The 13,883-nt window shown below is 38.2% G+C and overlaps 1 protein-coding gene and 1 long non-coding RNA gene across 2 annotated transcripts in view; one reads left to right on the top strand and one right to left on the bottom strand.

Moving 5' to 3' along the window:
• LOC139779175 (uncharacterized) overlaps positions 1 to 13,883 on the top strand; it is a 93,969-nt gene that overhangs the window by 22,799 nt on the left and 57,287 nt on the right. The gene's annotated exons all lie outside the window — the stretch shown is intronic.
• Positions 1,621 to 13,883, bottom strand: part of LOC139779191 (uncharacterized) — a 33,265-nt gene continuing 21,002 nt past the window's right edge. The window contains exon 12 of the mRNA XM_071717473.1: positions 1,621 to 12,204. Within this exon, the coding sequence (XP_071573574.1) occupies positions 12,050 to 12,204 (155 nt within the window). The 3' untranslated portion in view covers positions 1,621 to 12,049. The remainder of the gene's footprint in view (positions 12,205 to 13,883) is intronic.

Below are 13,883 nucleotides of genomic sequence, written 5' to 3'. Positions count from 1 at the left end.
CTTCTTAAAACCTCTTGTAACTTCTTCTTATTCATGATACTGTGAAATACAAATGATTAGCAAATAAATCTTTTCTTCTGATTTCCAATGTCAACTGGTTGCACCGCATATTTCCCGTTCTCACATTTCGTTTCTACCCCACGCCACGATATATGCGTAATATTTCAGATGTATACTATATATAATATATATATATATATATATATGGTTTATTTTAATATTTAGACCAAGTAAATAATATTATTAAGTCCAAGTAAATTAATTACTTAATTAATTGAAATTAAAGTAAATAATTCTTCATTTTTATTGTGTGTTCCAATATTGGAAATTATATGACATGAATTATTGCAATTAATTTTCTGTTCCATTCATTTGAAATATCATACTGAAATATTTCGAATGTTAATATATGTACTTGAGAGTACTGTAATAAGATTCACAAATTACAAATTTCATCAAGTATCTTACGGGGTTGTTAGCGGTCAGGGAAAGCCGAGAACAGTCAAGGTATTAAAAAATAATCGGAAGAAACTGAGAAATGTCAGGATCAGGGAATTTATCTTAATCTAACAATAAGATAAGATTAAATTATTGTAATACCAATTTCAAACGTTTGAATTATCTTTTCAAAAACTATTAAACAGAATTTTTTTTAATTATTGAGGAAAGCATAAGTATTTTTTATGATTTTTAATTTAAAGAAGTTTAGAATAACAAGTTGAAGTTCGACAATTGAAGTTTGTATATGCTGTAATATGTTATTTTTTCAGGAAGTAATTTGCTGATATATGTGTGTGTATAGACAATACACATGTAGGCGGGGAAGAGGCTATCGCGGACAGGGGTGAGTGGAGATGGACCTCGGTTTGCCTGGAAAGTTGTAAATCCGAACCGTACAATGATAACCTCGTTTCGCCTTATAAGCAGAGGTGGGGTGGGGTTGGGTGGACTTTGCTTTGCGTGGAAAGTACAACGCTGTCCAGACAAATTATCCACGCAACTTTTCAACTTTCCAGGCAAACCGAGGTCCACCTTTACCCACCCCTGCATGGGGAGGAGGGGCTACCATCCCTCCCCCGCCTACATGTGTACTGTCTATACACATCAGCAAATTGCTTCTCTTAGAACTAATGTTACTTTATAATACCTAAAAAAAAGTATTAAAATAAGTTATGAACCTTTAAGGGTGTTCTGGATAGTTAGTCAAAATGCTACGAAGTTGATGCATGAAAATTTAATATCATATTCTGTATTCTCTTTCAAAGTTCGGGGCCAAATTTCAAATCGATTCACAATTTAGATAAAAAGTTATCAATTTTTGAATATCCGTTTTACAAAGGGTTTTACAGAGAAAAGTGTAAACAGCGGGAAAGGTCAAGAAATATGTTTTTTCTGTTTTGCTAACAACTCTGTGGTATAACAATACAAAAAACATTCGATTGAACAGAAATAACAGAATATAATATACAAAAATGATAATTTCGCATACAATAAAAAATCCCGATTTTTTTCAAGTATGCTGTTGCGTCGAAACGCGCGTAACGGTGTACTCAACATATGATAAAATAATCGTCATAACAGGAAGAAAGGCGGAAAATAACCGAGCTTGTTGTGATCGTCTTCGTTGCAGTCAGTTAAAAATCTTTTATTTGCTTTTGTTTTTTCAAAGAATCCGTTCGCCCCGTCACAATTACAAAACACTTTTCGTGGCGAGCGCGACCGCCGTCGAGACCGCCGTCGAACTCGGAACCGGGTTGGAGGATGCGACGCTCAACGGGATCTCGTGGTCGGGCTCTCGTTTAAGAACCACTATGCTCCGTCAACACGGTTGTATACATGTGACATAAAGTATTATGCTTATTACACGCTATTCATGTATATGTATATATGTATAAGATATACATACTTTTTCTTTTTTTCGTTTTTTCTCCTTTTGTGTACGTGTCTCTGTGTGTGTATGTGTGTGTTTATTAGTTAACTGTGTTCTCTCTCAGCCCTGACGAAGTACGTAATATAGTAAAATATATGAAAAATCGCTATACGTAGGCCGAAGTGACGCGGTGTCGTAAATGCGAACGTCTTTCTGCCAGATGGAAATTCGATCCCTTCGTTCTCCACCGCGTTCTCTAATAAACGCGGAAGACGGAGAAATAACGTTCGAAGAAGCGAGAATTCGAATTTGTCCGTTGCGAAAAGTCTAACATTCATTTTTACCAATGCAGATTAACTTTAATCTCGATTTAACTTACTTCTTATCTTTTTCTAATTCTTAGAACTAGACAAAGATAAACAGTAAGTTAACCCAAGATTAAAGTTAATCTGCATTGATAGAAATGGACATAAGAGGATTGGTTTCAGGGGAAAAAATAGCTGCGGATTATAGTCTCCTCGGGTTCTCAAAGGGATTGAGTTAAGCCGGTATTCATAGTCCGTTCTTCAAGACAGTCTTAAGGCTCCTGAGTTCTTTCCCGACATCTCATGAGATGTGATGTCATCAGAAGCGAGAAATGTTGAGAATTGACACGTTGAGAATTCTTGCGTAGTATTTCCAAATAAAAAGATATTTGCTTAAAATAACACTATACACATCACTTCAGCACACTTCGAAAATACTCCGAGTTGAAGTTAAGTCTACTCCTTTCCCTTGACAGTTATAGGCCAGTCATATTAGAGTAATTTAGGGGGTTAACCTTCCAATTACTCTTTTCAGGTTGCAACCACCATGAATCGCTTTGATTTAAGGTGCTGTAAGTGGGATTAATTTTGCTTCGCATAATTAATGCGCATTAAAAAGTTATTAACAATATTATCAACAAAAAACGCAATTTTTTTTATTTTTTCTCAAATATCTCGAAAACTAAGCAAGATAGGGTAACTAACTATACGTACCTTTTTTGTAGAGCGTAAAATTATCTACAATAATGATCTGAACAACATTTATCGTCAAGTCAGTCGTTTAGCTTGCACGCGCCGTCAAAGTCCGAGACTCGGATCTCGAAAACCCTCGACTTCATCGTTTTTTTGATGTTGCGTCGGTGATTTTTTTCAGTCATTTAAAATGTAATTAAAAATTCCCAAAAAATCACACATCATCTGAGAACTACAAAGAATACTTTTCAGGGTATAACCGATTTTTTAGACCCTTTTTCTTTAGTTTGTAGCTATGTAAGCAAAAAATTTTGATTTTTTGGACTACTCTTAGTTTTTCGCTGTTTTCAGACCTTAGAATTTATTTGAGACGAATTTTATCGTATGCATCTTGTTGTGGACGAAATTTGCAACAAAAAAGGACCCTTGTATTTTTTCGTACGACGAACGCTGTTATCTAATACGACGCGCAAAGTTATCTAATATTGCGCATAGGTCGGATAACGCTTAATTTTGTGCGTCAATAAAAAAATCAGCGTTTGTCGTACGAAAAAAATTCAAGGGTCCTTTTTTGTTGCAAATTTCGTCCACAACAAGATGCATATGATAAAATTCGTCTCAAATAAATTCTAAGGCCTGAAAACAGCGAAAAACTAAGAGTAGTCCAAAAAATCAAAATTTTTTGCTTACATAGCTACAAACTAAAGAAAAAGGGTCTAAAAAATCGGTTACACCCTGAAAAGTATTCTTTGTAGTTCTCAGATGATGTGTGATTTTTTGGGAATTTTTAATTCCATTTTAAATAACGGAAAAAAATCACCGACGCAACATCAAAAAAACGATGAAATCGAGGGTTTTCGGGATCCGAGTCTCGGACTTTGACGGCGCGTGCAAGCTAAACGACTGACTTGACGATAAATGTTGTTCAGATCATTATTGTAGATAATTTTACGCTCTACAAAAAAGGTACGTATAGTTAGTTACCCTATCTTGCTTAGTTTTCGAGATATTTGAGAAAAAATAAAAAAAATCGCGTTTTTTGTTGATAATATTGTTAATAACTTTTTAATGCGCATTAATTATGCGAAGCAAAATTAATCCCACTTACAGCACCTTAAATCAAAGCGATTCATGGTGGTTGCAACCTGAAAAGAGTAATTGGAAGGTTCGATGTCTAATATGACTGGCCTATTAATAAACAGCCGTAAAATGAATGTAATACGAAATCTATAAGTTATGCGCCTGCGGACAAGCTTGCATCGTATCACATTCGTTTTACGGCTGTTTATTAACTGTCAAGGGAAAGGGGTAGACTTAACCTCAACTCGGAGTATTTTCGAAATGTGTTGAAGTGACCTGTAGTGTTATTTTAAGCAAATATCTTTTTATTTGGAAATACTACGCCAAGAATTTTCAACGTGTCATTTCTCGCTTCTGACGTCACATTCCAACATGGCCGCGACGAGTACCCATCTTAAATATAAGATCTGACTATGAATGCCGGCCTTAGTTCGGCGGAATCCCAAACAGCACCATGTCCAAAATCAAGCTAATAAGACGTTCAAAGACGTCATTAAGACATTATTTAAACATCATATCGTAATAAGATGTCTTTAAGTCTTATATTCCAATTTTGGACATGCATGCTGTTTGGGATCACGCGTATTCGATAAAATGTCTCGTCCTAGGCTCTCCACCGCCTTGAGGATTTTAAATATATTCCTCTCCTGTCTCTTCTTGCTTCTTCACGTCATCGCGCGACCCTTACTCCGCGTTCATTGCATTGACGCCACCGCGAGACCTCGTCGAAAATCGGTCATCACAATCTGGCTTTCTTTTCTCTTCACTCCAGACACATCTACGCTACGCAGCGCGGCGATTTCGGAGGATCGGAGCATTCTTCCTGATCTTTTCAGCCACAATTTTCAGTTTTTACGGCAAACAGTTCGAGGGATTTGATCCGGAGAACAAGGTGCGCTAGGCATTTCGGAACCGGAATTATCTGGAAAAAACGACGTTATCTATTTACATTCTAAGGTGACCGATTAATCGAAATCCCTCAATTCCCCTAATTCAAGATTGTTAAGGCCCGGGCACATAGAAAAACTTAAGCAGTAAGGAAATCAACGGTACTGATTCGATACCGCTTACATTATGTCTTAAGTTCTTGACTGTGATTAGCTGATTTGCTTACTGCTTAAATTTTTCTATGTGCCCGGGCCTTTAATCGTGGAATTGTCGACGCGAGACTTTGAGAATTCTCGAAGACTGTTGGTTCCCAGATAACACAATGGCCACGTTCAGCAGGCACAACTGTTGAGTGTCGTCTTATCGACACACTACGCTGATTCGTTGGGTCTAAAAGTAAGAGCCAATCACGTGCTACTGAGCGGTTTTGCTGAACGCGCCCAATGTCCAAAATCGGACATAGGCTGCGGTCCACTTGACGCTACAAATGCTTCGAAGCATTCCTCTTCTCTTTTCTTTCAATGAAGAAAGAAGGAGAAGAAGAACGCTCCAAAGCATTTGTAGCGTCAAGTGGACCGCAGCCTTAAGGTGTCATTAAGACGTCTTATGTCCAGATTTTAGATGTTATCTGGGTTGTTGGAAAATCGCCGTTGCTGCGTTGCGAATGTACCACAACTTACAAAGAATATCGCGTTGGCCATCATCATCATCCTCATTATCACCATCACCATTGGCCGAGCGCTGATCGCGGTAGAGCAGTCGCCGTTTCTTTTTGTTTTGTTCACAGCTCGCACGATCAACGCTTAATTGGCTCGCGATCACAGCACTTCGCTTCCACGATCGTCATTTTCTCTCGACGAAGATCACAATTTACGCATCGCGCGACAGAGGACAAAAATTCACGATACAAAGGTGCTCTGCGTCTATGTCGGCAGAAGTATTACAATTAGCGACATCTACAACTATATGTATAATACGTACATATATATATTTTTTTTATATTTCTTTGTCTTATTTTACTCGTGTCCGTTTAGTTGCGTGGCGGAGTTAGATGTTAGATCGGGAGTTAGAGTGGCGCCGAGAGGGATGATGCCGCACCGATGAAAGAGTTATAGCGAATTCGGGCGCTTGCACTAGTGCACACTGAGTGCGCACTAAGGCTTGTTTTTAATCAATTGTTATATTTACAGATCATCTTAAATACTTCTTAGTCTATAAAATGATTTGTACAGCATCCATATAGATATTACAGATTGTTTTATTGGCTAAAAAGTTTTTAAATTTGTATTTAAGCGACTTTAAATATAAAAATAGATTATAAACAAGCCTTAGTGGGCACTCAGTGTGCACTAGTGCAAGCGCCCGAATTCGCTATTAGTTTCGTGGAATGTCTTCGCGGTTTCTCTTTCTCTCTCTTTCTCTTTCTCTCCCTCTCTCGTCAATATAAATCGTATTCGAAGGGTAGCGCGATAATAATAAAATTCAGTTGACGCAGCAGGGAAAAAAGTTGCATTTCTCGTGGCAAGCCTCCCCTGAACGCGCGCTACGGGGATTTTCGCAGATACGAGCGATTTTTAAATCTTGGTGATCGATTGTTACAAACTGTCTTCGTCTTTTCTCTTGTATCGCTGCAGATATCTCCGGGTGAGATCAAGACCGTCCAAAGGATGGGTGATCGGAATCATATATCTTTTGGAAGAACCCTTTAAAGTGTCAAGTGTTTTTGTATATCGAAAGGGAATAATGACAGTTATTTCCGAAATTATTCCCAGCAAAGCCAAGCAAACACCAAGTAACATGCAACTTACATGCAAGTTATAATTTCCTACTCAACAATGTAAACACATATGTTATATTGCATTTACATTGAGTAGAAAATTATAACTTGCATGTAAGTTGCATGTTACTTAGTGTTTGCTGGGTTGTTTCCATCCGATTAAGCTATTCTTCCAAGAGAAACGTAATGCGCCCTTTTTCCCTGGAAGATCTAAACTACCGTCTCAAACAGGAGATATCTTCGCTAAGGAAATCGCGGCCTATCGTAAAAAGACATTCGTTCTTCGTCATTCGCCCAAGTCCGATTATTCGGTTACATTTGATAGTTTCGCAGCAATTCTTAAAAATGTCTCACTGTTACTGCGCATCTCTTTACGGGATTGCGAGCGACCTTTGCACCTCAAAGATTCAACAGCGCGACCGTTTGCGTTGCGAGCTTTTTAACATTAAAACCATTTTTAGCGACAAAGCTTCGCAAAGTTAGAAAAACAAAGTTTTAATAATAATAATTAAACTATAATATCATATAATAGAGATTAATATCTTATTAAATATATAGAATGCCCAATGTAATGCAATTTCTATTAATTAAGGAATTTTATCTATGCGATAAAATAATTAAATTGCTATTAAATTCCACTTAAAATTTAAAGAACACTTGGTTTTCAGCACCATAGTGCTTGAATTATCAATATTATAATATAGTTTTGCAATTGCTCCCCAACAAAATTTCAAAGAGAAAATATAATTTCAAATCTGTCAAGAATTTCAGACTGAAAGAGATTTTTTTAAGCAGCTTTTTCTATATTTCTCTCCGATCAAGAACGAGTCGGTATACGATCTTATTAAACACTCTGTGTTTCCATTTTGTATTAATTACAATGTTGATTCGGGATAACTAAAGGCACCTAACGTCTCGCTGAATGCTGTTTCTGCTGTGCAACGATGATTAATCGATAATATGATGGAATTTCCTCGTTCTACCGATTCCTTTAAAGGTTTCTGCATTCGTCTCAAGTGCCAGAAATGAAAAGAACACTTGGCCATGAAATTACAATCGTAAAAGTAATAGCAGAACCAGAGAAATTCCGTGCGCATGATACACAACTCTCGCGAGTCGAGAGCGTACTATTTATTTTTTCGAGGCGTAACAACAAATTTGATCCTAAATCGCTGTTCTTCGCGCGTATTACAGACGGTGAATTAACACGATTCACGGCACACCTCGCTTCGTTAACATCAAAGGATGAAAGATTAACTCTCGAAACTCGATTATATTCAAAGGACCCTGCACGATTCTTATTGTATCATGTTCTTGCTTGTGTACATCATCTCCTCTACTACAGTTACAGGAGGGGGGGGGGGCGGCATTCATTCACGGACATTCATATACACACATATATATATATATATATATATATATATATATACATTGCGGGCAAGCACACAAGTGCAAACTCGTGTAGACAAACGTACAAACGGTTCTTGTGAAGGAGACTTTTAAATGCCTATAATTCTTCTGAATTAGTTTTTACTAATCATAAAAAGTTGATGAAATTTGAGGTTTTTCAATAGGGACACAAGAACTAGTAGAACTACAACATATCAAGTCAAGCAAATTGACCGAAAATGTTTTTCTCATAAAAATCATGAGGGATCCTTTCGCAGTCTGCATTTTTTGATTGAACGACTTCCTACTTTTCTTTCTCGAAAGACACCATAACTATTCTAGCTTAAGATAAGATACTCACTTTGCAAGCTATAAATTTCGATCTCGCGTAGTAGTGGATCGTCCTATAAACTGTGCTATCGTATCAAATTTAAAAAATGGAAAAATTACGAGAAATATCTAAAGTACTCTCTTGCAAATTTTGTTTTATTCTGGAAGATATCTGCATCCGCACCGTTTTTTTCTTTCGAGACCCGTGCACTTCATTATGCTGGTAATATAAAATTGATTTGTCTGTCGTAAAAATCGTGAATGTAAGTGTAAAGTGACAGGATGCGAGAGATTTCCCGATCTATCGAGGACCCTTAATCGTCTCTCGAGAGTGTGTCCAAGATAATAATCGCGCTCTATATATGTATATATAAGTTGCAGTAATAACTATCAACTACAATATGTTATTTTGCACCGCGCATCGGAGCCTGCGGACTCGTCCGACCTAAATTTCTCGGTGGCGCTATCGGAAAAGTAAGAGGTAGAAAAATATACGTGTGCTGCACGCGCTGCGTATCTATTTGATTCGGTGCAGCAGCAGAGAACGTGATTCAACTTTTGGACGCATAAAGAGATCTCATCGTGAGACCTTGTGATATTACGTTCTTTATGATATTCTTCAGTATCTACGATCAAATCGCTTTCCTCTTATAAAAAATCTTCTTAAATCTTTAAACTATATCTTTCGACGATACTCGATATAAATTAAATCGAAAGTTTCTGCCGTTTTCCGTGAACTTTCATTTGAACGTTCATGCATCCAGGAGTTGAAAAACTGTTCTCAGCTCTGTGTGCTCTGGTAACAGACACGCGTGCATATACGTCGGCACAATATATTCGTTTACTAAAACTCTTCATTGAAGTACATCATTCGAAAGTATGAAATTAAGGTTTTTCCTACGTTCTGATATACATTCTAAATATATCTTCTAAAACGCTTACGAATCTCTCTCTGAAGAACAAAGGGAGAAGATTTTTCTTCTTGAAAACAGATGCGATAATAGCAATAGCGCCTGGTCGAGAGAACACCTGTTACGTTTAAAAATTTCTTTCATCTGTTACTTTCATATCGCTACACTTGTTGTAGCAAAAAGATGAAAATGTTTTAGAAGGGAGAAGATAGAAAGATAATAGAAAATTGAAGATATAAAATTTGGAGAAAAATTAGAGGAAAGATTGGACAAAGTTGGACTGTTAAAACCTGCTTTAAATAGGCGATGAGGATGTCTCCACCAAGCAACTATTTACACTTTCCTGTACAATTCGTCGTGACGAGCGGCACGTGTTCTTCTTGCTTAACTACGAAAACTACTCGTCACCTACGCGTACGCACGATGGGGATAATACTACAAAAGTCTCGCACGCACTATCTACCAGTTAATCTACGCTATACTTCACTTCTTCGAGTCCAGATGGCACCGATAGCGCGCGCTATTCGCTAATCATTACTCTAGGTGTATCACTTAGAAAAAAAAAAGAGTTGCTGGGCATCCCACGAAAATCGGGCAAAGGGTCTAGAAGATCTCGGAGAATCTGCTAAGCGAGACTTATGATTCTACCCTGTTTTTACGTCTGTACATCTGTTAGAGTTTGCCTATAACTTTGCAATTTTCAACTCAAGCTTTATCGTTACGTCCGCCAAACCGGTAAGCGTTTACCGCGGACAAATAGTATTGTTCTTGTAAATATTTATCAATGTTAATCAAGTTGTAAGATTTAGATCGATGCTTCTCTCTACATGTTGCTCCCCAAAGAGGTAAAGTCACGTGTACAAGAGAAAATTTCTAAGAAAGGTCAAAAGACTAATAAACTTCTAGTAACGGATTGTCTAAGCTTCCTTTGTTCCGAAGTAAGACGTAATGGAGAGCGAAGAATCAGAGAGATAAATAAAGTTCAATCCACAAAGACTCTGATGTAATATCGATTGGTAAAAGACAGAGGAAATTTGGCTAAATCTCATCAACGTTCAAGGGAACGATTCTTGTGATTTCGCTGAAAGAGATAGAGAGAGAGCAACATCTATGTACATGTATATACATATGAATTGCCAAGTTTTCGTGGTATACTCTGGCACGCATACAACATACGTTTGTGTACTCGCGAAACCCTATCAGGATCGATACTTAGTACTAGCTAAACCGACCTCGTTCACATCTCGTTCCGCTGCCGAGATACTTTAACTTAAAACACCGGGAACTCTCCACTTTGATCTGGGATACTGGGATAGACAGATCGATCGCTTACAAACGGACGATGGAGTAGGAACGAACTCGAAGAAGCCACTAAGATATAAGTATACTTATATCTCAGTGGAAGAAACTTGGATTTATTTCGGCGCGCTAAGCCACCTTCAGACGATGCGTTCTCCATTCGACAAGGGTGCAAATGTACATTATTAATTTATGTCGCATTTCTAAAACTAACGAATGCTGCATTTAATGTATTCAATTAAAACTCGTTCAATTTCTCATCGAAATTGAAAAAAAAGAATCCACAATTACGTTCGTTTCATTTTTCTTTCTTTATAGAAATGTTAAATTTTTGATCAATCTGATCAAGTATCAATGTTACCACTTGTCGCACGCAGTTACATATCTGTATATTCTGTCGAATAAACGCATCGTTCGCAGGTCGCCTGAAATAATCGATAAGTATGCCAATAGAAGGAACGCGAATGAAGCGGGGAAGAAAAGATGTTCACGAAAATCACGGAAATATTCGTATATTCGAATAATACATCGCGAGTATTGCCATACCAACGAATTGCACGAGGGGGTCGGGGGATGTGTACAAAATGCAATTATCACAAACGCAGACCCGGGAAACATACGTCGTGCGTGCGTGCATGTGTCCACGGAGAGGAATACGAAAAAGTACAAAAATATAGGAAATCGATAATCAGCGTAATTGTCTCGTAAAATAGTCTTTTAGATATCAATGTAGCGCGATCGAGAGATCGAGAAACGGAATTTTGTTTCGCGGCTCTCACGGAGCGCGGGTTCTTTTCTTTTTTTTCTTTTCCTTTTCTTCTTACAGAACGCGCGATGTACGTACGAGTACGCAACGAAGGTCACTCTCGTTCCTACGCCATTAGCTTCGTACGGGGGCCTCTCTCTTAAAAAGTTGTATAGCCCTCGCGCAATCGCGTGCAAGAATAAACGAACGGAGAGTAGACGAAGAGGCAAAGAAAAAAACAAGATAATGGCAAAACGCGCGTGACTTTCTCGCGGAAAGAAAAACGCATTTGTCGGCGCGTTTGCACGCGCTTCGTAGAAAAGTTACGGCCAGCTTACGTGCGGCTGGGAACTCTCCCCTTATCATCTACCCTTCTTCCTTCCGATACCACACTCCCCGTCGTCAACATTTCTCATTTGTCCTCGTACACACATACAGACACATACGCGCGCATTGTTCTCATTTTATTTATCCATCCCGCTGATGCACTTTGTGCCTCGCGTCCGTCCCACTTTATGATATATTCCGTATCAACGAAACTTTAGAAAAGCAGAGTTTTGTGTGGTCGACGGACGTGGAAAGACAGAGCCGAGTGGTCGCACGGCGCAGCGAAGCGGCCTTCCTCCTTCGAGCAAGGACTCCTTATCCGAAAAGAATTTCTCCTTCTCCTCATCTTCTTTTTCATCTTTCTTTTATCCCACTTTTTCTTTACCTGAGACAGCGCAGCCATTTGGGCAGCATGGCTGCGCATCTCAAATAATCTCAAATGGAGCCGCTGCTATCACCGGGGAACACCATCATGTTCTCAGCTCCGTACGATGGTGTCGGCGAACTCCTCGCGTCCAGGGACGCCCTGCTGGCGGAACTGAAACTGCTGGAGCTCAGGTCCTCGTAACTGGCCACCGATTGACTACCACCTGAAAAAAATACAGAACTGATCATCGACGAGTCGGCGAGGAGCGCGATTTCTCGTGCACGGAACTCGTTGCCGCGCTTTTAAGAGAGAATCATGCTGCGCGTAACAAAGCACTTATAAATTATTAGCCGGTCATCAGCTTACGTCATTGGCCTTAAGGACAAAGGTCGATTTTTTTGTAGAATAATGAAAAATTGTTCAAGGTGCAATCTTGGGAGGTGCATATTAGAAGTTTTCGTTTGATGATTTAAATTAATAGAAGGTGAGATAATTGAGATAAATTGCACTGAAGGAGAAGGAAGAAATAATTAAATCAAGATTCCAAAATCGAATATTTATTTAGCCAAGTTCTCAAGTCGTTTTATTTCGTCGTCTACTGAATGTTAGTAAATTTTTCCTTGAGACCGATGACATATATGTCAATAGATCGTTAAAACCAGAAAAGACTTCTTGATCTGTAGTCACGTGTGCGTCCAGCAATGAACACGATTGTCGTATTTTAATGTTTAATTAATTAATAGCAGATTCAAAAGCGAGAATATACAGACGTATCTGATAGAGATTTAATTAATAATTCGGAACTCTCCATTGCACGAACGTAACGTTATAAATCTATATTACAGATTGTTTTTATGACAGCATAATACAGCTGTTAACATTTCTCGTGTCGATGTGTGTGTGTGTGTGTGTGTGTGTGTGTGTGTGTGTGTGTGTGTGTGTGTGTGTGTGTGTGTGTGTGTGTGTGTGTGTACACACAATATTCACACACACATAATTTTTTTGAAAAGCAACTATGTTTTCTTTACATCAATTAATTTATTTTATTGGTAATTATGCATATTAAGACCCCACTCGCCAATGACCTTGACCTTGACATATGTTGTCAAGATCATGACCCTGAGTAACCTTGACCTTGAAAAAAGTGGCGGTCACGATCCGTTTAAAAGTTACGAAGTATTAAAGTTTTCGCTTTGCAAAATTAGTTGTATATCGCCACAAATATTCACACAGATGATCGACTATCTTGTAAATGACTAATATATATGTGGAAATAGTACATGTACGAACAAAGGAAAGTCTTTTAAAGCAGTAAATGGAAATTTTAAAGAAGTGGAAAGCCAACGTATGTACTTTGAAGGCACACTATGTGTCTAGTTTAATGATAGTGGAGCCGCAGGGGGGCGGAACCTACTGCCTCCACGCATATACTTTCCATGCGAAACGAGTTGTCACATGGGTTCGTGGCGTGCTTTACGAGCTCGTTTAAGTAGAGGTGGTATTAAACAAGATAAGTTAGTCGATCATCTGTGTGAATATTTGTGGCGATATACAACTAATTTTGCAAAGCGAAAACTTTAATGCTTCGTAACTTTTGAACGGATGGTAACCGCCACTTTTTTCAAGGTCAAGGTTACTCAGGGTCATGACCTTGACAACATATGTCAAGGTCAAGGTCATTGGCGAGTGGGGTCTTAATATGCATAATTACCATTTTATTATTTTGTGCATAAAAGTATCGAGGGAACCCGAACCTGAACTCATCGATTTGGATCACTCTACATATCCAAAGTTCGAGAGAACCAAAAGTTCATCCAAATCGAAGAGTTTAGGTTTAGGGTGTTGCCTTGTAAGTAAAGGAATCATCTTACGTAAAAAAAATCATAATTCTATTTTTAAAAA

The sequence above is a fragment of the Temnothorax nylanderi genome, unplaced genomic scaffold, assembly GCF_030848795.1.
Source record: "Temnothorax nylanderi isolate EJ_2023f unplaced genomic scaffold, tnyl_v1.0 TNYL_tig0213_pilon, whole genome shotgun sequence".
NCBI lineage: Eukaryota > Metazoa > Arthropoda > Insecta > Hymenoptera > Formicidae > Temnothorax > Temnothorax nylanderi.
The sequence above is the reverse complement of the archived record's forward strand: the minus strand, read 5'-3'. Positions and strand labels throughout refer to the sequence as shown.